The sequence below is a fragment of the Eutrigla gurnardus genome (assembly GCF_963514095.1).
Source record: "Eutrigla gurnardus genome assembly, chromosome: 20".
NCBI classification, from domain to species: Eukaryota; Metazoa; Chordata; class Actinopteri; order Perciformes; family Triglidae; genus Eutrigla; species Eutrigla gurnardus.
Window position 1 is genome coordinate 2,895,997 of NC_139931.1, and position 20,768 is coordinate 2,916,764.

The window sequence follows — 20,768 nt, forward strand, 5'->3', positions numbered from 1 at the left end:
TGTGTATGACTGCTGTATGTTTGAGGTGGTGGTTGGAGGTGCTGAATGGCAGCCACGCCTCCGTCAGTCTGCCCCAGGGCAGCCCTGCTACTATCACAGTTTACCACCACCGGTATGACTGTGTGTGAATGAATGGAACCTGGGAGAAAGCCCTTCCAGAAAGCGCCATTCCAATCCAATATATATATATATATATGATCAAGTGAGATGAATATTCATGTGATCACATATCTTTACTATCATCATGTATTCATGTGATGGTGCACTGCCTCCTAACTGCTGCCAGAGGGCGCTGTTTGTCTGTCTGCACAGAGAGCTGCAGCTCCTTCTGTCCAACAGGAAGTAGTGGGGGGGGGGGGGGGGGGGTGTGGACAAGCTGAGACTGGCAGGTCAGGGAGGGGCGGGGCAGAGAGAGAGAGAGAGAGAGAGAGAGAGAGAGAGAGAGAGAGAGAGGGGAACCTGTTCCAGTGACTTGGACTCCAGAATTCAAGAGGAAGAAACCACAAAGAGCAGGATGGTTGGATCAGACTTCTACTGCCGGTAAAACACACCGATCCATACGTCTGTCTGTCTGCCTGCCTGTCTCTCTCTCTCTCTGTCTGCCTGCCTACCTGTTTGCTTGCCTGCCTTCCTGTCTCTCTCTCTGCCTGTCTGCCTGCCTGTCTCTCTGCCTGCTTGTCTGTCTGAGTGTATCATGTCGGATTGAGTTGCAGGTGACGAACCTTTTCTAGTGTGTTAAAGTTTGGTGGGTTTGAAAACGTGTTTGGTGAACCTGCGTGACGAGGACGTGGATCTGGTCCCAGACCTGCGTACCAGGACCTGATTTCAGGGCTAAGACTTGACTTTTGGTCCCGATCAGGTTTGTGCGTGTGTGTGTGTGTGTGAGAGAGTGTGTGTGTGTGCGTGTGGTTGCATGTGTCACTGGGTGTGTTGAGCTCAGCAACAGAGTCGGCTAGTATAAAATGTGACTGAAGCAGCGAGCAATGTTCTTCCACAACTTCTCATCTTTAAACAGGTCTGTGCAACGTAACTGAGTATATATATATATATATATATATATATATATATATATATATGTGTGTGTGTGTGTGTGTGTATATAAAACATAAAACATGTATGTACAGCTTATCTTTATCGCCAAACAAATGTGACACATAATGTAATCATTGCACCTGATCAAAGTGATTACCGATGCATTTAAATAGGAAAACAGGTCTGAAAACAAAATATTTCAACTTTATGGCCAAAAGTATATTAATATGTTATATAACATATATATATATATACATATATATATATGTTATATAACATACATAATATACATATATTAGATATTATATATAACATGTCTACCTCACTACATAACTGTCTTTACAGCCCCAGTGACGTGTGTTGTCACCATAGCAATGAACAACAATAAACATTTTCTTTTGAACTAGTCACGTGACCTCTGAGAACGGTTCTCTTCTACTCTGATTCTGTTTCTAATCTGCTTCTCTATCGTGTTTTGTGCTCATTAGATTTAGAGTCTAAAACGGTTGAAGCATAACTTCCTTTATCAGGTCCAAAAGTACTTTCCGACAATATAAAACAATAATTTTATTGCTGGAAACTGTAAAACGGTGTTCTGTGACGTTGCTTTATTGTTTCCGTAGGATGAAGTCGGTGGAAGAACTCCGACTCCTTTATTAAACATCTTATTTCAGCAAAAACATAAAACATCTAAATATACGAAAAGAGTTAAAATCCAGAACTTTTAGACAAATATCCGAAATATATAATTCTCTAGATCTGTATAAAATATTAGATTATTTCGAATATAATTTTGGTTAGTAAAAAACTTTGTTCAAATATCAGATGTTTGTAAATTTAAATCTTCAGATCCTTCATAATAACGTCAAATCTATTATTGTGTCAACAATATATTGTATTTGAGGTTTTAATTTAATTTCAGCTGTTTGTATCTGGGGATCCTGCATGTTCCTGAACACATCATGAACTTCAGTAGAAAGGTCAGGAGGTCCTTTAGTGCAGCCTCATCATCGTCCTCACTTCTGAATACAAGTGTTTAATACATTTCAATAGAGAGGGTTTGTAGTTTCACAAGGACTCCTTCCTTGGAGAGGTTCCTGAGGTCCTTGAGGGGGTTCTTTAGGTCCATGGGGGGTTATGTAGGTCCTTAAAGAGGTTGCTGAGGTCCTTGTACGTGTCCTTAATGAGGTCCTGAGGTTCTTGATGGGGTTGTTTAGGTCCTTGGAGGGTTCTTTATGTTCCTTAAAGCGGTTCCTATAAGGTCCCTGTATGTGTCTTTAAGGAGGTCCTGAGGTCCTTGAGTGGCATGTTTAGGTCCTGAAAGAGGTTCCTGTTGTCCCTGATGAGGTTTTGGGGTCTTGAATTGTCCGTTTTTTTATATCTGACTTGAAGTGCCAGCTGCCAGCCAATCAGAGAGCGGCGTTCTTGTATGCGATCTGACACACATTCCTGCTGAGGCTTCAGGGGGCGGAGTCAGCTGACAGCATCGTGATTTAAACTCAGTTATTTCTGTTCCCGCTGTGTGTGTGTGTCTCTGTGTGTGTGACCACACCCCACACTCAGGGTAAAGGTTGAATTCACTGCAGCTGCTTAAAACCCGCCCTAATTGGCTGATGGGTTTGTGATGTCACATGATACCTGACACTTGATTGGCTGATGGGTTTGTGGCTCAGGAACAGGTTTGATCTTCCATGTTTTTTGTGGACTTCCCCTTTAAGTTCTTAGTCACCTCTGATTGGTCGATGCCACAAACTGTAGACCTCAGTTCAATGATTGACAGTTCATTTTCTCACACACATCTGTAGTGTGTGTGTGTGTGTGGTGTGTGTCCATGTGTGTGGTGTGAGTGAGTGTGTGTGTGTGAGTGAGTGTGTGTGCGTGTGTGTGTGTGTGTAACATTCCTGGGTGGGTGCAGCCAGGAGACAAACAGAGAGGGGGGGAGGGGGTGAACACACCTGCTCAGGTGACTCATAGCTGGTTTGTTTACCTCCATTAAGACTCTTAAAGGGCCGGTACCCTGCAGTAGCTTCAGTTCAATTTAGTAAAACTTTATTGATCATCATTGATCTCGAGTACATGAGGTATTAAGTTTACTATACGGGGTATTACCTGGGTATTAAGAAGTTTGAACATAATTATTGATCGGTTATTGATTGGTGAGTCATGTTTTGATCAGTTATTGATTGATCATTTATTCATGATGCTTCAGAAGACACATGGAGATGTGGAGAATCAGATGGTGAATGTTCAGCTTCAGTCTGACTATTGTTCCTTTACAAAGACAGGAAACCAGCTTGTGATGTCATCGAGGGGCGGAGCCTGTGTAGCCATGTGGGCGGGGCTTCCCGCAGACAGGAAGAGCAGACACTTCCTTCTATAAACAGAACAGGCCTGAGATCAGCCTCCTGTTATTGTTCTCTGAGAGTGCGAGCAAGAGAGAGAGAGAGAGAGACTGTAGTGTATCTGTGTGTGTGTGTGTGTGTGTGTGTGTGTGTGTGTGTGTGTGTGTGTGTGTGTGGCTCCTGGTCAGCAGCTCTCAGTTTCTTTCAACGTTGTCATTCACACTAATAATTATAATAAATTAAAATATCAATGTTTAACCAGGAGTTGACCTGAAGGTCCTTAAAGCTGCATTCTACCTGCTGGCCACTGGGGGCGACGCCTCTCTGATTGTATAGAGTGGTGAAGTCCCGCCCCTCCATTTCCGGGACATGGGTCCTCAAAAGCAAAAAAATATCAATGCGATTCAATGGGTAGATACAAATTATTTTCTGGTCCCGTTTGAATTGTGCCATGGATTTCACATATGTTCTTTGTGATATTTAAAGAAAATTTTTCACGCAAAGAAGACGACAATTAAGCGCGAAGAGTTTTGATAAAGTTAGGTTTTGTGTGAGCCGCTTTGTGAACTACAGCCCCTCGCTGTTCTCGTCGCGAATGATATACGTCACCACCCGCCGAGTCCGAAGTCCGCCGAGATGGCTGTTTCTCTGCTCCACTTCACCGCTTTTTTCCAAGGGCAGAATAAAAGTATCGAAAGGGGGGAGAACCACTATAAGTCGGGTCATGTGGAGAGCCTCAACTTCGCCGATGGGGAAAGGGCGATGACGTGACGTCACATACGCGACACAACATGTAGTCTTTATCATTGTGTTTTCTCAATGAATTTTAACTGAAGAATTGCACAATAAACGGTCAAACTCTTGACATGGAAAATTATAATTTAAGCCTATAAACAACATTTGTGTAATCCAAGGCATAACGACCGGGGGATCAGATAATAATTATTTTCCGTCCATTGAACACCATTCATTTTTTTCGCTCCGAAAGGACCCATGGCGCCGTTACTTCCTGCTTCCGCTTCGGCACTCTATAGAAGTCTGTGATAGTTATGACAGAATGAATCAATAAACGTGTGATAGATTCTCTGTCTCCTGGATTTAAGCTTTAAATTATTATATAATTTAAGCAGCTGCATCGTTACCATGGAAACAGGTTGTTTATAATATAACATGTACTTTGACGATAGATGGATTGTTGTACTGGTGGACTGGTGGACTGGTTGTACTGGTGTATGGGTGTACTGGTTGTACTGGTGGACTGGTGTACTGGTGGATTGGTGGACTTGTGTACTGGGATACTGAACTGTGTGAACGCTGTGCAGCATTTCTGTGTGAAAGCCTGAGGGTTAGCATTAGCGTTAGCTCTTGGAAGTGTTCAGACCTGATTGTAGTTTGACTTGTTCTGACAGGAAGAAACATAACTTCATTCCTGCCTGTGTCTCCGTCACAAGCTGCTGTCTCCTTCTATCTGTCTCTCTGTATGTCTCTCTGTCTGTCTCTCTGTCTGTCTGTCTGTCTGTCTGTCTGTCTGTCTGTTTCCCTCCTTCTGTCTGTCTCTTTCTGTCCATCTGTCTCCTTCTGTCTGTCTCCGTCTGTCTCCTGTATGTCTTCTGTCTGTCTTCTTCATCTAATGTTGGTTCTGTTGTCTAAAGCTAACATTGATTTTGTAGCACATTGTCATAACAACTTCATCATGTTAGCATCATGTCAGCATCATGTTAGCATTATGTTAGCATTATATTAGTATCATGTCAGCATCATGTTAGCACCATGTCAGCATCATGTTAGCATTATGTTAGCCTCATGTCAGCATTATGTTAGCGTCATGTCAGCATCATGTTAGCATCATGTCAGCATCATGTTAGCATCATGTAATGAACCTACTTCTCTATTTAAGGGGTCTGATGATTAGGTGTGACCTTTGACCCCTCATCTTCAAAGTCACCTGCCCATCTACCTGAGGTGGGTGGTACCTGAGGAGTACAGGGCCATCGCCATGGCAACGACCTCTGCCCTGCTCAGCAGAGGTGAGTCCTCATTCTACTGTAGTTAGCAGTGATGGTTGAGTAAGCATTAGCATTATCGTTCATGTACTTCATTATTACCTCTCATCATTCGGTCTGGTTTCTGCAGGTCTGGGTCTGGTCCTGGTGGAGTTTCATTATGAGTACCAGGGTCGCGACGGCGCGCTGGTCTCCATCAAACCCAACGAGCGCTACGTCCTGCTGGCTAAGACCAATGACCACTGGTGGCAGGTCCAGAAGGACCGCAGCTCCAAGCCCTTCTACATACCGGCCAAGTACGTCAAGGAGCTGCCGCCGGACTTCCCCTCTCCACTGGACTACAACCAGCCTGGTGCTGAGCCGGTGCTGCTTCCTGTGGTAGCACCTGTCCCTGTCCCCGTCCCTGTCCCAGTTCCAAAGACTCTGGAGGAGCCCAAGACCAAGCCGGGGGACGAGGTGATGATCCGGGTCAGAACTGATGCTTCCACTGGATATCGCAAGAATGAGAACCGCATGTCCACGTTTGGCGTCCCACTGGACTTCCAAGACCTCTCGTCTTTGGTGGCACCAACACCGCGACACCCCAGCAACCCTCCTGCTGGTCCCACAGAGCCTTCAAACATGGCCGACGATGACACTGCAAGCAAAAAGAACCTTTCTGGGTTCCTGGAAGACCACAGGGACTCCGACAAACCTCGAGTCCCCAGTTTCAGTCCAGCAGACCCCACATCCCGGCCTCAGACCCAGCCCATCTCTGTGGAGACACCTGTGGTCCCCCCTTACAACGACCACCACAGCACCTCCTCGCCATTCTCAGCTCGCCATGACAACCAGGAGTCCCCGACAGAGCCGGAGGACGAAGAGGATGAGCTGACGGAGGAGGAGGTGAGTTTGGAAGAGAGTGGCGGCGAGGAGGATCCACTTAAAGAGGAAAACTCGCACCACATCTACGAGTCCATTCAGGACCTGAACCTTGACCTGGAGGCTCTGGTTGGAGGAAAAGGGAGTCCTGGAGTACCGTCTGAACCTGAACCTGAACCTGAACCTGCACCTGCCCTGCCCCCCACTCAGGTGAGACACCTGAGACCTGTGATTGAGAAATGTCATAGGGTCTTGAGTTTTGAGCCTGAGTCTTGAGTCCACATTGAGACTTTAGGTTCAATACAGGGAATCTGTTAAAGTTTGAGCTTTCACTCTCCCGTGGAGAGCAGCTACAGGTGTACAGGTGTTCCTACCTGTACAGGTGTTCCTAGCTTAGCTTGCTAATCCTCAGCTATAGTTTCAAAACATAGAAAGCAGCACATGAACTGCTGGACCTGGTCTACGTTACTTTACTGGACCTTTGTCTACGTTGCTTTACCTCAAGCTGAACTTGGTTTAACTTACTGTTCATGCTCACCTTTACATGCTAATCATTAGCACCAATGATAATGCTAATTTAGTGCTGGTTTGTTGCTGGTTGGGTACGGCTTTGTTGCTGGTTTGGTACTGGTTTGATGCTGGTTTTGTGCTAGTTTGGTGCTGGTTTTGTGCTGTTTTGGTAGTGGTTTGTTGCAGGTTTGTTGCTGGTTTGGTACTGGTTTGTTGCTGTTTTGGTGCTGTTTTGTTGCTGGTTTGGTACTGGTTTGTTGCTGTTTTGGTGCTGTTTTGTTGCTGGTTTGGTACTGGTTCAGTGCTGGTTTCTTGCTGGTTTGCTGGTCTTGTATTGATTGACATGTTATAAACATTCTGAGATTCTGGGATCTGATTTGCTGACGCATTGAATCTGATCTCAGAGCTGCAGGTCGCTTAGCAAAATAAAAGCGTGTCATGTCCTGCCGCATCCACACAGGAAGACGGAGAAGAAAAAGTTGTTTCCTCTTTTTATTCTCATCAGAGCAGAAACACTGTTGACCTTTGACCAGAAAAATAAGTCTCCTTCACAGTTATACTGATTTGTCATATTGTTTTTCATTGCAATCTGTATTGATATTTTAATGTAGTTTTCATTTTTTATACACTTTCTATTTCATTAAATATCAATTATTTCATCACCTTTTATGTGTAACAATATTCAACCCATAATTGTAATCATATCATTAACTTAATGTGCCTTTTTACTCTTTAAGGGGGGGGGGCAGAGTGGGTCTGATGATGTCACAGCAGGATGTGATGAGGTCAGCGGGATGTAGTGATGTCACAGCCGGTAGGATGTGTTCAGGGTCAGACAGGAAACTGTGAGAGAATGACGCTGTAGCGACACCTGCAGGATGAGAGAGGAAGTGTGTTGTGTGTGTGTGTGTGTATTGAGGCTACACATTTGGACCACCAGGTGGCAGCATCACATCGTCTCCCTTCTGTTTCCACTGGTTCAGGCAGAAACACTGATGTCAGACCAGTTTTATTAGCCCTTATGTTAAACATTGAGAAGAGGGGCAGGGTGCAGAGGGAGGAGGGGCGGGGCTACAGGCTGCAGAGGGGAGGAGGGGCGGGGCTACAGGCTGCAGCAGAGGTCTGACATGAGTCAACTTCAGCTACAGACGGATTAGAAACTTTCTGATGTGGAAGACAGAAACACAGAGGCATTATGGGTAAGGAGGCTCTCATTATGCCGTCGTTATTAATAAAATATTTCATGGATCTTTGAAAGAGAAGCTGATCTCCAGTCAGCTGTCAGGACAGGAAGTGTATGAAGGTTAGTGTGACCTCTGACCTCTGACTGTTGTTCAACACCTGATTGTGGGCTGCGGTCGAATAGTCCTATTTGCTTAGGTTCCTAACTGAAGAAGTGACCCACAAGTCAACAAGTGGCCGCCATGATAAGAGCCGGTCAAATTCTCTAAATGTAAAGGAAAGGAGCTCCAATGCTTCCTTTCAGAGCTCCTTTAGCATAGGATGCAACAAACCTTCCTATACGAAAGGAAAGGAGATCACGCCGACCCACAATTCTTTGCGAGAGCAACATTTAAAGTGCCGCACACCTCGGCCATTCATGAACACAAACTATATGTGCATTTGCATATTTAACAATTACTCTTCTGTAGACATATAGTAATTGGAATAGTGTTGATAAATGTGTGGACAGTGATAATAATTGAATGGTATTTTTTTTTATTTCAATCATTTTACAAATGTTTGACAGAAACGAAATTAAAACCACAAATGAAACGTAAATACAACGGTCAAACAGGAAGGAGGAGCTGCTGGAATTGAAGCCGGTCAGGTAAAGAGTTGTTTATAAAACCAACAACATGTGGAGAAATGGACGAATCGCTTTTTGTAGTCCATTATTGTAGTTTCTCCAGCGGAGATGCACTTTCCTTAACCCTGTGACGTTTTCTCCAGAGGTCAAGGAATAGGAGTTAGGACCACATTTTTTGACTATTTGACTGCAACCCTGGTCTCATCAGCTCTCTGGTTCCTGTTCAGGACTCACAGGAATGTATAAATACTCTGTTACAAGTACTCAGTAAACAGCTGCTTGTAGTAAAGAGAGAAATATTGCATTTTTATATTAGAGTCATATTTAATGTTCAACATGGTGTGGATCAGGTCTGTTCAGGTCTGGATCAGGTATGATCAGGTCTGGATCAGGTATGATCAGGTCTGGATCTGGTCTGGAGCAGGTCTGGATCTGGTCTGGAGCAGGTCTGATCAGGTCTGATCAGGTCTGGATCTGGTAAATATTTTATTTTAACTCGGAAAAATCACTCTTGTTTCACCAAGGTCTATTTGTTGATTCACTCTTGTGTGCGTGTGTGTGTGTGTGTATGTGTGTGTGTGTGTGTGTGTGTGTGTGTGTGTGTGTGTGTTTATACAACACTAGGAGGAGTACTTCCTGTCTCCACCCAGTCAGACTGTTAATGAGGAAACATCAGGAAACACAAACCATTCAGAATAGTCACAGATTCATTTTGTGTAGATTTACTCATTGACCAATCACAGCACTCCTCACTCACTCACTCACTCACTCACTCACTCACTCACTCACTCACTCACTCACTCACTCACTCACTCACTCACTCACTCATCAAAGTGTAGCTGATCTTGTCTCTTTCACTCTCTCTCTCTGTAGGAGCACGCAACTCTTGACCCGACCTCGCCCATCTATGCTAACGTCTCATCTCTCAAGAAGATCCCTGTCTCTCAGATCCCCGTCTCTGGCCCCGCCCTTCCCTCCTCCCCTCCACCTGATCACGGCCCATCACCCACAGACCACACCCCCTCATCTTCAGTCTCGTCCACTGGGATGACAAGCCCCGCCTCCCCCAGCAGCCCCCAGGACGGCTGGCAGGTAAACCAAAGAAGTGAACTACAGGTGTTTGGTGTGAACTACAGGTGTGAACTACAGGTGTGAACTACAGGTGTTTGGTGTGAACTACAGGTGTGAACTACAGGTGTTTGGTGTGAACTACAGGTGTGAACTACAGGTGTGAACTACAGGTGTTTGGTGTGAACTACAGATGTGAACTACAGGTGTGAACTACAGGTGTTTGGTGTGAACTACAGGTGTGAACTACAGGTGTGAACTAGAGGTGTTTGGCGTGAATGTTTCCCTGCTGGTCGCATGTTAATGTTACATGATGTTCCTGAACTCATCTCGACTCCAAGCTCATTAAGGTTTAATCGGGTGTAACTGGAGGCGTTCAGGTTTCTGAAGACCAGGTGACGGTTCACTGCCTTGCTCAAAGACAACATTTAAAACCAAACTCACGTCCTGATATTTGGCTGAACGCTGAGACAGAAAGCTGTCCGAAGGAATCAAAAGAGATCAAGTTGATTATTTATCTGAAGTGATGGACTCTCTGTAACACTGTGACTGTCTTCAGGTTCACACGGACCAGGACAGTGGGAAGGTCTTTTATTTCCATCCGGTCACCAGACAGACCACCTGGTCAGATCCCCGCAGTCCGGCCCCCCCACCTGCTGGACCCTTGGACCAGTCCGTGGGCCGTGAGGGGGGACAACTGAGGTCCCCGTCTCAGGTACCAGCGTCCGTCTGCAGTACCTGATGTACTTCTGTACTACCTGTCTGTAACGGATGTACTTCCTGTCTGTTACTGATGTACTTCCTGTCTGTTACTCCTGTCAGGGCGGTTGGGAGCAGCTGGTGGACGAAGCCTCGGGGAGGTTTTACTACCACAACCCGACCTCAGGAGCCACGTCGTGGGCCGCACCAGACCCCCCCTCGCCGTGCTCCCCCTGCTCCCCCTGCTCCCCCTCAGGATCCACCACCAGCAGGAAGCACGACGACCCGGTACGACCCCGAGATAAGTCTGGATGAGGTCTGATTCAGGATCACTAGACCCTGACAGACTTCAATCAGAACGTCACGACATTTCTGTTTATTGAACTGCAACGTGAACTTGATCTGTTCTTCAAGCCTCCGCTGCCGGAGGAGGACTATCCTGTAGACGTCCAGCAGGACAACAACGAGGTGTTCACAATGGTATAGCACACACACACACACACACACACACACACACACACACACACACACACACAAACACAAACATTGATCAGCACTTTCTCCCGCAATCCTCACCAGCACCTGATTCCCAGAGCCCAGCTGGACCTGAAAGATGGACCCGGCTCCCAGATCAGGCTGCAGGAGGTAATCAACTCAACAGATCATGCAGTTTGTTAATCTGCCGGATTCTTCACTCACTCATTCACTCATTCACTCATTCACTTCATTCATTGATTCATTGATTGTTTCAGTTTCCACCTGTGCCCCAAAGGCTGATGGGAAATGGTGTTTCTGAGGAGGGAAAGGCTGAGCAGGTCAGGAACTGGAGACACAGCTTGGCTGAAGACGTGAGTCCAACCAACATAACAGTTAATTTACCTGAATAATAACTAGTGTGAACTACCGAGTGTGAACTTGATAATAACTAGTGTGAACTACCGAGTGTGAACTTGATAATAACTAGTGTGAACTACCTAGTGTGAACTAAATAATAACTAGTGTGAACTACCTAGTGTGAACTAAATATTAACTAGTGTGAACTACCTAGTGTGAACTAGATTATAACTAGTGTTAACTACCTAGCGTGAACTAAATATTAACTAGTGTGAACTACCTAGTGTGAACTAGATTATAACTAGTGTTAACTACCTAGCGTGAACAAGATAATAACTAGTGTGAACTAGATACGGGGGGCGGGGGGGGGGATTAGCTGGCAACCGCAAGATTGCTGGTTCGATCCCCGGCTCCTTTTAGCTGAGTGACTGGTGTCCCTGAGCAAGACACCTCACCCTAATTCCTCCTGATGAGCTGGTTGTTGCCCTGCGTGGTTGACTCAGCCGTCGGTGTGTGAATGTGTGTATGAATGGGTGAATGTCAGTCATTACTGTAAAGCGCTTTGGATAAAAGCGCTATATAAATGAGGCCATTCACTAACTAGTGTGAACTGCCTATTGTGAACTAGATAATAACTAGTGTCAACTATATAATAGGTAATGTGAACTAAGTAGTGTGAACTAGATAATAACTAGTGTGAACTAGATAATAACTAGTGTCAACTATATAATAGGTAGTGTGAACTAGATAATAACTAGTGTCAACTAAGTAGTGTGAACTAGATAATAACGAGGGTGAACTAGATACTAACTAGTGTGAACTACCCAGCGTGAACTAGATAATAACTAGTGTGAACTAGATACTAACTAGTGTGAACTACCTAGCGTGAACTAGATAATAACTAGTGTCAACTATATAATAGGTAGTGTGAACTAAGTAGTGTGAACTAGATAATAAATAGTGTGAACTAGATAATAACTAGTGTGAACTAAGTAGTGTGAACTAGATAATAACAAGTGTGAACTAGATAATAACTAGTGTCAACTATATAATAGGAAGTGTGAACTACGTAGTGTGAACTAGATAATAAATAGTGTGAACTAGATAATAACTAGTGTGAACTAAGTAGTGTGAACTAGATAATAACAAGTGTGAACTAGATAATAACTAGTGTGAACTCAGTAGTGTGAACTAGATAATAACCCTGTGTCTGTGCTCCAGACGTTCGCTCACATGCACAGGAGGAACGTCTCCGACTTCACTGAGGTGTCCAACAGAAGACCGTCTCCAGACAGACAGGTAAAAACCTGTCTCCTTCTGTCCATCATGTATTCTTCCATTCATGAACTCACTCAGTCGTCCTGTTCGCCCTCATCAAGCTCTCTGATAGACAAAAACTGAAGAGGAACCTATCAGATCGAAGCACAGGCTCCAAACAACTCCACGTAGGTCCTGGACCCTGATTGGCTGCTGAAGTCTCTGGGTGTCTGTTGGGACATGTGTTTCACTAACATTTGTTCCGATTCAGCAAGAAATGAAATTAACATTTTACTTTCTAAATAAAAATTAACTGGTTCTAAGAAGTTTCTGAAGACAGCGCCCCCTGCTGGGACATCACAACACACTTTAATTATGTAGTAATGTCCAGATGTTGCTGTAATGCAGACCGCAGCCTCTAAGGGACACTGGAGGGACTAATCACACACTAATATGTTCATTACACACACACACACACACACACACACACACACACACACATGCACACACACCTCATGACGCTGTGGTTGGGTTTTTCTGCTGGTTCTCCTGCTGGTTCTGCTGGTTCTATTGGTGGTTCTGCTGGTTCTAGTGTTGGTTCTGCTGGTTCTCCTGCTGGTTCTAGTGTTGGTTCTGCTGGTTCTCCTGCTGGTTCTGCTGGTTCTAGTGGTGGTTCTGCTGGTCATGGTGATCCTGAGGATCTAACTGAGAATGTGTTTGTCTCTGAACATGTTTATTGAACTGTAATACTTCAGAAATTCCCCGTTGGTGTAAAATCCTTCTTGGCAATAAATCTGTTTCTGATTCTTATTCAAAACAAAGACATAAAACATAACGTCTTTGTTCGTAAAACATGTAAAAGAAGAAATCGTCATGAGTTTATCATGAATTATCATGACACGACAAATACAAACAAACAAAAGTTTAACTCAAATATAAACTCCTCTAATGAAACTGAAGTTTGTTAAACGAGATAAAAGAAATGAAGAGACAATTCATTTTTCTCTCTCTCTCTCACACACACACACACACACACACACACACACACACACACACACACACACACACACACACACACACACACACACACACACACACCACTCCCTTGTTTTCAAAGGAGTCACATTCTAAAGCCGACCTGCAGGTTTGAAGAAACCTGAAGCCTCACTTGTCTGTCTCTCTCTGTCTGTCTGTCTCTCTCTGCCCCCCCCCCCCCCCCCCCCCTCTCTCTCTCGCTCTCTCTCTACAGTGCCATCTGCTGGAGAAAGCAGGAATCATCAATAAGACCAAAGTGGCTGACAACGGTAAAAAGATCAGGTGAGATTTCTTTGTTCCTGATGTTGTTCATGTTTTGTTCCATGTGATTCAACATGTCACCTTGTTGTCGATGTTGTTGTTGTTGATGACAGGAAGAACTGGAGTCAGTCCTGGACCGTTCTTCATGGAGGGATCCTCACCTTCCACAAAGACCCCAAGAGTGCTCCTACTGGGAACGCTGTAAGAACCAGTAACACATACAGGAACACCTGTAGGGTCACATTCACCACACTGATTCTATATATACTGTAATAATACTAGTTAGATATAACAACACATATTTTAAAAACTCCATATTCTTATAAATTCACTCTAAATGTTATTCATGGCAAATACTTTTCGATCATTCTAACAAATGAGTGAAAAATGCACTTTTTCTGAGAGAAAATAGGGTGTGTTGGGACCCATGCACGTGTGCTTTATTTTTATTGGTTAGTATTTGAGTTCACCTTGCATCACATAACATTGGACAATTAAATGTGTGTCATTTTATTTAAAACAGCTAAAATAGGCTACATCATCGAGGGTTTAACATGTAAACCATGAAGTCACTCTGAGTTCTCTTGAAGCTGATCCATCATGACGATGACTTCCTGTCCTTCAGAGTAAAACATCACAGATTGTTCCAGAATACACCGTGGAGCTGAGAGGAGCCACCGTGGGCTGGGCTGCCAAGGACAAGTCCTCCAAGAAGAACGTCCTTGAGGTACGAGTCGCTATGTCAGTGTATCAGGTCCTGAGTCCTCAAACAAGTCCTCAAACAAGTCCCCTTAAGTTCTTCACAGACCAGAGTCTTGTAGACCACCGGGGGGTTGTAAATCATTTTATAAACTGCTGGTCAGTCATGTGACGTTGGTTATTGGCGTTCACCTGACTGAACGATGTCGGATCAGGAGATCGAGTTGATTCAGGAGATTTGATTGATGGATCCTTTTAATAATGTTTAAGGTTCAAGTTCACGACTTCAATCAGACGTCACATCTGCATGAAGGAATGATTCAAACATCAAATCTTTACTGACTGTGTGTTGCAGCTCAAGACTCGTCAGGGCTGTGAGTATCTGATGCAGTACGACACCGAGAGCATCATCAGTGATTGGTTCAAAACGATGCAGGACACCATCAGACAGCTGGTAATAAACATCTGTATCATAACAACAAACATGTGTATCACAACAAACATCTGTATCATAACACACATCTGTATCATAACACACATCTGTATCATAACAACAAAAATCTGTATCATAACAAACATCTGTATCATAACAACAAACATGTGTGTCACAACAAACATCTGTATCACCACAAACATCTGTATCACAACAAACATCTGTATCATAACAACAAACATGTGTATCACAACAAACATCTGTATCACCACAAACATCTGTATCACAACAAACATCTGGAGAGCAGCATTGTGACGAGTTGTTCCGTCTCCAGGAGCAGGATCACCTCTCAGAGGACGAGGACGTTTCAGACAAAGAGGACAAAGACAGGAAGAGGACATGTGAGTCCAATATCTAAACCAGCTCAAGGTCCACTATCTTTCTGACCAGATCACATGGTCATCATCAGCAATTTAAGAGATGTTGTCGCTATGGCAACACTACATATAAAAATGTCCGCCAATCTGACAGTCGTGCTACACTGATTTAAATGAGAATGTCCCTTTTACTTGACTTACTTATTTGTAATATATCTTCTTCTTCTTCTTCTTCTTCTTCTTCTTCTTCTTCTTCTTCTTCTTCTTCTTCTTCTTCTTCTTCTTCTGTTGTTTAGCGACCAGGTCTTCATCAGGATCAGCCGACACTGAGCAGAGACGCGTTCGGACTAAACTACGTCGTTTCCTCCAGCGGAGGCCGACGCTGCAGAGCGTTAAAGAGAAAGGCTACATCAGAGGTAACCTTAGCTTCAGGCTGTTTCCATGGTAACCACCATGGTAACCACCCTGTGTTAAGATGCTAAACGTTACGTCACCTGTCCGCTGTCCAGATAACGTGTTCGGCTGTCACCTGGATACACTGTGTCACCGAGAAAACACCACTGTTCCAAAGTTTGTGGAGAAAAGTATCAAAGCTGTGGAGAGGAGAGGTGAACACACACACACACACACACACACTGTGTATTCTCCACATACACCTCTGATGCGTGTGTATTGTGTTCAGGTCTGGATGTTGACGGGATCTACAGAGTCAGTGGAAACCTGGCTGTGATCCAAAGACTGAGACACAAAGCTGATCATGGTAACTGTCTGTCTGTCTGTCTGTTTTTCCTCTAAGTATTTAAACATCATATAATCATCCCGACCAGCAAGTTTCCTGTTTCAGATGTTTGTTTTCAACTGTTCTATTCTCTGTTGTCATGTTGTTCCTGCAGAGGAGCAGCTTGACCTGGAGGATGGACAGTGGGAGGAGATCCATGTGATCACTGGATCCCTGAAGCTTTTCCTGCGGGAGCTTCCAGAGCCGCTGTTTCCCTTCAGCTGCTTCGACAAGTTCATCGCCGCCATCCGTCAGTAACCACATGGTCACATACTGGTCACACATTAAACCAGTAACCACATGGTCACATACTGGTCACACATTAAACCAGTAACCACATGATCACATACTGGTCACACATTAAACCAGTAACCACTGAGATCCTGTTTGTGATCCCATTTTGGACCAGCTTTACCTGGACCATAGTGAGACTATGTGAAGATACATCAAAGATCATGTGACCTGCAGCTGTTTATGGTCCTTCGTTAGCAACTATTGGCTGTGTCTTTGTTTCCATGCAGAGGTCCAGGACTACAACTTGAGGGTCTCCTATATGAAGGATCTGGTTCGCTCTCTGCCTCTGCCAAACCACGACACCATGGAGCAGCTGTTCAAACACCTACGCAAGTGAGTTCGCATACAACCTGGGCTAACTGCCAACACTCAAGGCACACGCAAAGTTGACTTGAGCTGTTTGTGGTTTGTCATCTAAAGCTAACGTTGGTTTGTTGTCTAAAGCTGACGTTGGTTTGTTGTCTAAAGCTAACGTTGGTTTGTTGTCTAAAGCTGACGTTGGTTTGTTGTCTAAAGCTAACGTTGGTTTGTCATCTAAAGCTGACGTTGGTTTGTTGTCTAAAGCTGACGTTGGTTTGTTGTCTAAAGCTGACGTTGGTTTGTTGTCTAAAGCTAACGTTGGTTTGTTGTCTAAAGCTGACGTTGGTTTGTTGTCTAAAGCTAACGTTGGTTTGTTGTCTAAAGCTAACGTTGGTTTTGCTCAGCATGAAACCAACAGATTCAATTTCATGACTGTTTACAAACTGCTGTGAGATGGAGTTGTCTTTTTCATTTACATTTAGGGCTTTTAGCTGTTATCCAAAGTACATATGTTCGGTGCAACAGTATATCGCTTTTCTCATCAAGAAAGTAGTGTGTAACCACTGTAATGACGGATAATATATGAAACTAACAGAGTCCAAACAAACATTGTGGGGTTCCTCTCTCACTCTGCAGGGTGGTCGAACACAAGGAGTCCAACAGGATGTCAGTTCAGAGCGTCGCCATCGTGTTCGGGCCCACGTTGCTCCGCCCTCAGACCGAGTCATCCAATATGACGATCCACATGGTGTTCCAGAGCCAGATAGTGGAGCTCATGCTCAATGAGTTCCAGATCATCTTCTCCCAGGGGTAGGGGGAACCTCCTGGAACCCTCTGAGGACCTCCTGGAAGTCTCCAGAACATCTCAAGACCCACCAAAGTCTTCCAGTGTGTCTTTTCAAACTTTGGACCTAATCTTCACTTCCTCTCTGACCCAAGTTCCCTGGGGATGGACCTAGAATCTGCTGGCTTAGTGAAACCCCTTTTCTAACTACTGTGCCTTAATAACCCAGGTAGGACTTGAGTGGAATCACCCAGAAACAGGGACCAGTTTAGAAATATTTAACTTTTTTAAGGTGATGGACCCAATTGATCATATTTTTGTGGCACCATAAAACCCCAAGACGTCTAACTTTTTGAGCAAGAACTGACAAGTTCAAAATCCTTCAAGAACTCTGTTGATTGAATCACAGAAATTCAATAGACACTCAGTGTTCGCTGAGGATTATATCTGGAACCTGCAGAGTTCACCAGGCTTCTCTCTAACTACTGCCCCTGAAATGATCCTTGTAGAACCTGAGAGGAAAAAATGTAAAACCCTGGACTGGTTTTGAAACCTTCAATCTGAGCCATGTTCCAATGTAAACTGCCAAGAAAAACTAGTTTTTGCAACTTAAAAAAACACATTTTCCACTTTTAGGCGTAAACTACAAGGTTTTTTAAAACCCATGGTCATCATAGCTGATGGGAGCTGAACTGACGCCAACCACTGTGCTCTAAATAAGGTTAAACATGAGTGGAACTATGTAGAACCATGGACTCATTCTGGAACTTTAACCCCTATCTTCAAGGAAACAGACCAGACAAAACACACTGACATAGTCACCTCGAAGCAAACCAACATTTCCCTCTTTGAGAACGAACTGCTCCAACACATTCCAGCCTCATCTAGAACATTGTAGCATCCTAGAGAATGATGGTTAAAGGACCTTCAGCTTTAGCTTCACTTTCAGACCTGGAGGTTACATATACTTCTGTTAAACAGTTGATGATTTCTTCGTGTAGATGAACACTGGATCCTCTACAATCACAATCACATAAAATCCTGCATTTTAGTTGATCTCGTTTAGTTGAATAGTTTGTGTCCTTGTTCATGGGGTCTCAGTAAGTAAGGACCAATGTCTATGTTGCATTCACTGACACTGGAAATCACAGATGTGCATAGAAAAGTCAGTTTATCTTTTAAAAACACCTGATCTAAGTCAGTCGTGTTCAGAGAGAAAAAAAAAAACACCAGAGAAGAAGAAGCCTTTTCTGATGATGATATGAAAGGATAAGAAATTATCAAATCATTGTCCTTAGCTAAGCTAAACAAGTCTTGGAACTTAATTAAAGTGTTTCTATAAATCTAAATAAGTTTTAATAGAAAGTTAAGAGGGCCCAGGGCATTTCCTTGGGGGACTCCACAAGTTGTTAAAGACTGAAAACCAAAGGATTTACAGAAATCGTGATGTCTTTTTACAGAGGAATTTTACTGGAATATTTTACTGCTGTTGTTTTTCAGATACATTCTAGACATGATAGAGTCTACAATGCTGTATGTTTTTATAGTATTGAGTTTGTATGTATTACAGATATAGAACAAAGTTAACATGGAAGATTAACAGATTAAATAAAAAATCAAACAGATCTGGATGCCGTGTTTTGTCAAATATTATATTGAAATGGAGAGCTTTCATATATAATCTCCTTGACTTGGACTTCTGTCTTACCTTATGCACCAGCTGCCCCCCTTCCCAGCTCCACCTGGGGGACCCCCGAGTCCTTCCCAAGCTAAATGAGATATATAATTCCTCTCGCATGTTCTGGGTCTACCCGGGTGCTCTTACCAATTAGACCTGCAGAGAAAACCCAGGAGCATCCTGATCAGATGCCTGAACCACCTCAACTGGAGCTCCCCATGTACCCAGTCACCTACTGTACCCAGTCATCCCCTATACCCAGTCCCCCCTGTACCCAGTCGCCCCCAGTCCCCCCTGTACCCAGTCTCCCCCTGTACCCAGTCATCCCCTATACCCAGTCCCCCCTGTACCCAGTCGCCCCCTGTACCCAGTCATCCCCTATACCCAGTCCCCCCTGTATACCCAGTCTCCCCCTGTACCCAGTCCCCCCTGTACCCAGTCTCCCCCTGTACCCAGTCATCCCCTATACCCAGTCGCCCCCTGTACCCAGGCCACCTGTATCCAATCGCCCTATTAAGGAGGCTCATTACGGCCACTTGTATCTTCATATGCATGCTTTCAGTCACCGTCAGACGGTCTAACTCTGGAAATTATTTATTTGTGTCGATGATGTGATATGAAAGCTGACTCTCAGAGGCTCTGTATTCCATCACTTCCGGTCCAGCAGGTGGCGCTGTGTACCCTTCATATTTCTGCGTCCATCGACGGCAGCACTGAGCCTGTGAACTCCAGTCAGACCGGTTTATGAACGAGATCCCCGTCTGTCAGCGGACCGGGTCTACCAGCAGACCGGGTCTATCAGCAGCACCCGGCAGATGAGTCTCATTATTCCCTCTGAAACGCCCAGAAGTCTTCTGGATCGCCGATCCGGACCAGCTGGTCCTGCCAGAGAAACCCGAGGTGAACCCTCAGAGTTAATACTTGTTCACGGTACTGCGCAGGCGCGGACCGGGCAGCAGCCCGTCGTCAGGGAGACGGTTTGTTGTTTCTGACCCGCGAGGAGCCTAAACATACCAGATCACCGTCAGAGACCGGCGCGCGAGGACACCACGCTGCTGCAGGTGAGCTGTGTTCACCTGTTGGCTGCGAGCTTTAGCTCTGGAACGTTCGCATAGAAGCTAACGTTAGCCACGGAGCTGTAACTGTTTGCTAGTTACGTTGATCATAAGAAACAGCTGTTTCCTGTACTTAACTTACCGTACTTGTGTGACATCATCAAGTGATGGCAAGGGAAGAGCGTGACATCATCGACTTCTCTGCGTTGGAGAGAGAACTGAAGGGGGCGGTCGAGTCTGAGAGGAAACATCAGAGAGAGAACGACGCCAAGCTGAGAGCCGTCAGCCAGAGGGTCTCCTACAGTCAGTTCAGGTAGACCCTCCAGGGCCTGGGAACTCCTCCAGGGCCTGGAAACTCCTCCAGTTTTATAAATGAGGCCCCAGGTCCTCGAAAGAGTTCCAGGCTCAGTACCTGTCTCTCCCTCTGTCAGAGACCTGGTCCTGTCCTGCCACCTGAAGCCTCTGGAGAAGAAAGATAAAGATGGAGCTCCACGGAAGCAGCCCTGGAACCCCGTCGCCCTGAGCAACGAGTGATGTGTGGTCACCCCGGCAACGGAGAACAACGACTGTTTTTATTCCTGTAATGTTTGTTTTTTTTACTGTGATTTTAATAATAAAAAAAACATGAAAATCAATAATGACATGAATGATTATTTAT

General features: G+C 44.7%; 2 protein-coding genes across 3 annotated transcripts; both read left to right on the forward strand.

Moving 5' to 3' along the window:
- The first annotated feature begins 426 nt into the window (after positions 1-426).
- Positions 427-19,002, forward strand: arhgap27l (Rho GTPase activating protein 27, like). 2 transcript variants are annotated; one of them, XM_084036395.1, is made up of 22 exons: positions 427-540; positions 5,272-5,401; positions 5,508-6,448; positions 9,432-9,650; positions 10,186-10,341; positions 10,449-10,613; positions 10,740-10,805; positions 10,905-10,970; positions 11,078-11,173; positions 12,381-12,458; positions 12,539-12,604; positions 13,666-13,733; positions 13,826-13,913; positions 14,338-14,439; positions 14,767-14,865; positions 15,179-15,245; positions 15,518-15,637; positions 15,731-15,829; positions 15,904-15,981; positions 16,115-16,249; positions 16,521-16,626; positions 17,230-19,002. In XM_084036395.1, exons 2-22 carry the CDS (start codon positions 5,371-5,373, stop codon positions 17,405-17,407), a joined length of 3,024 nt encoding a protein of 1,007 aa, XP_083892521.1. In that variant the 5' UTR covers positions 427-540; positions 5,272-5,370; the 3' UTR covers positions 17,408-19,002. The 2 variants fall into 2 exon arrangements, with proteins under 2 accessions (XP_083892521.1, XP_083892522.1); XM_084036396.1 differs by lacking the exon at positions 12,539-12,604.
- Positions 19,003-19,515: 513 nt separating this feature from the next.
- Positions 19,516-20,725, forward strand: dnaaf19 (dynein axonemal assembly factor 19). Its single transcript, XM_084036419.1, has 3 exons — positions 19,516-20,116; positions 20,276-20,423; positions 20,542-20,725. The coding sequence occupies exons 2-3, from the start codon at positions 20,278-20,280 to the stop codon at positions 20,642-20,644; spliced, it is 249 nt and encodes an 82-aa protein (XP_083892545.1). The 5' UTR covers positions 19,516-20,116; positions 20,276-20,277; the 3' UTR covers positions 20,645-20,725.
- The last annotated feature ends 43 nt before the right edge of the window (positions 20,726-20,768 follow it).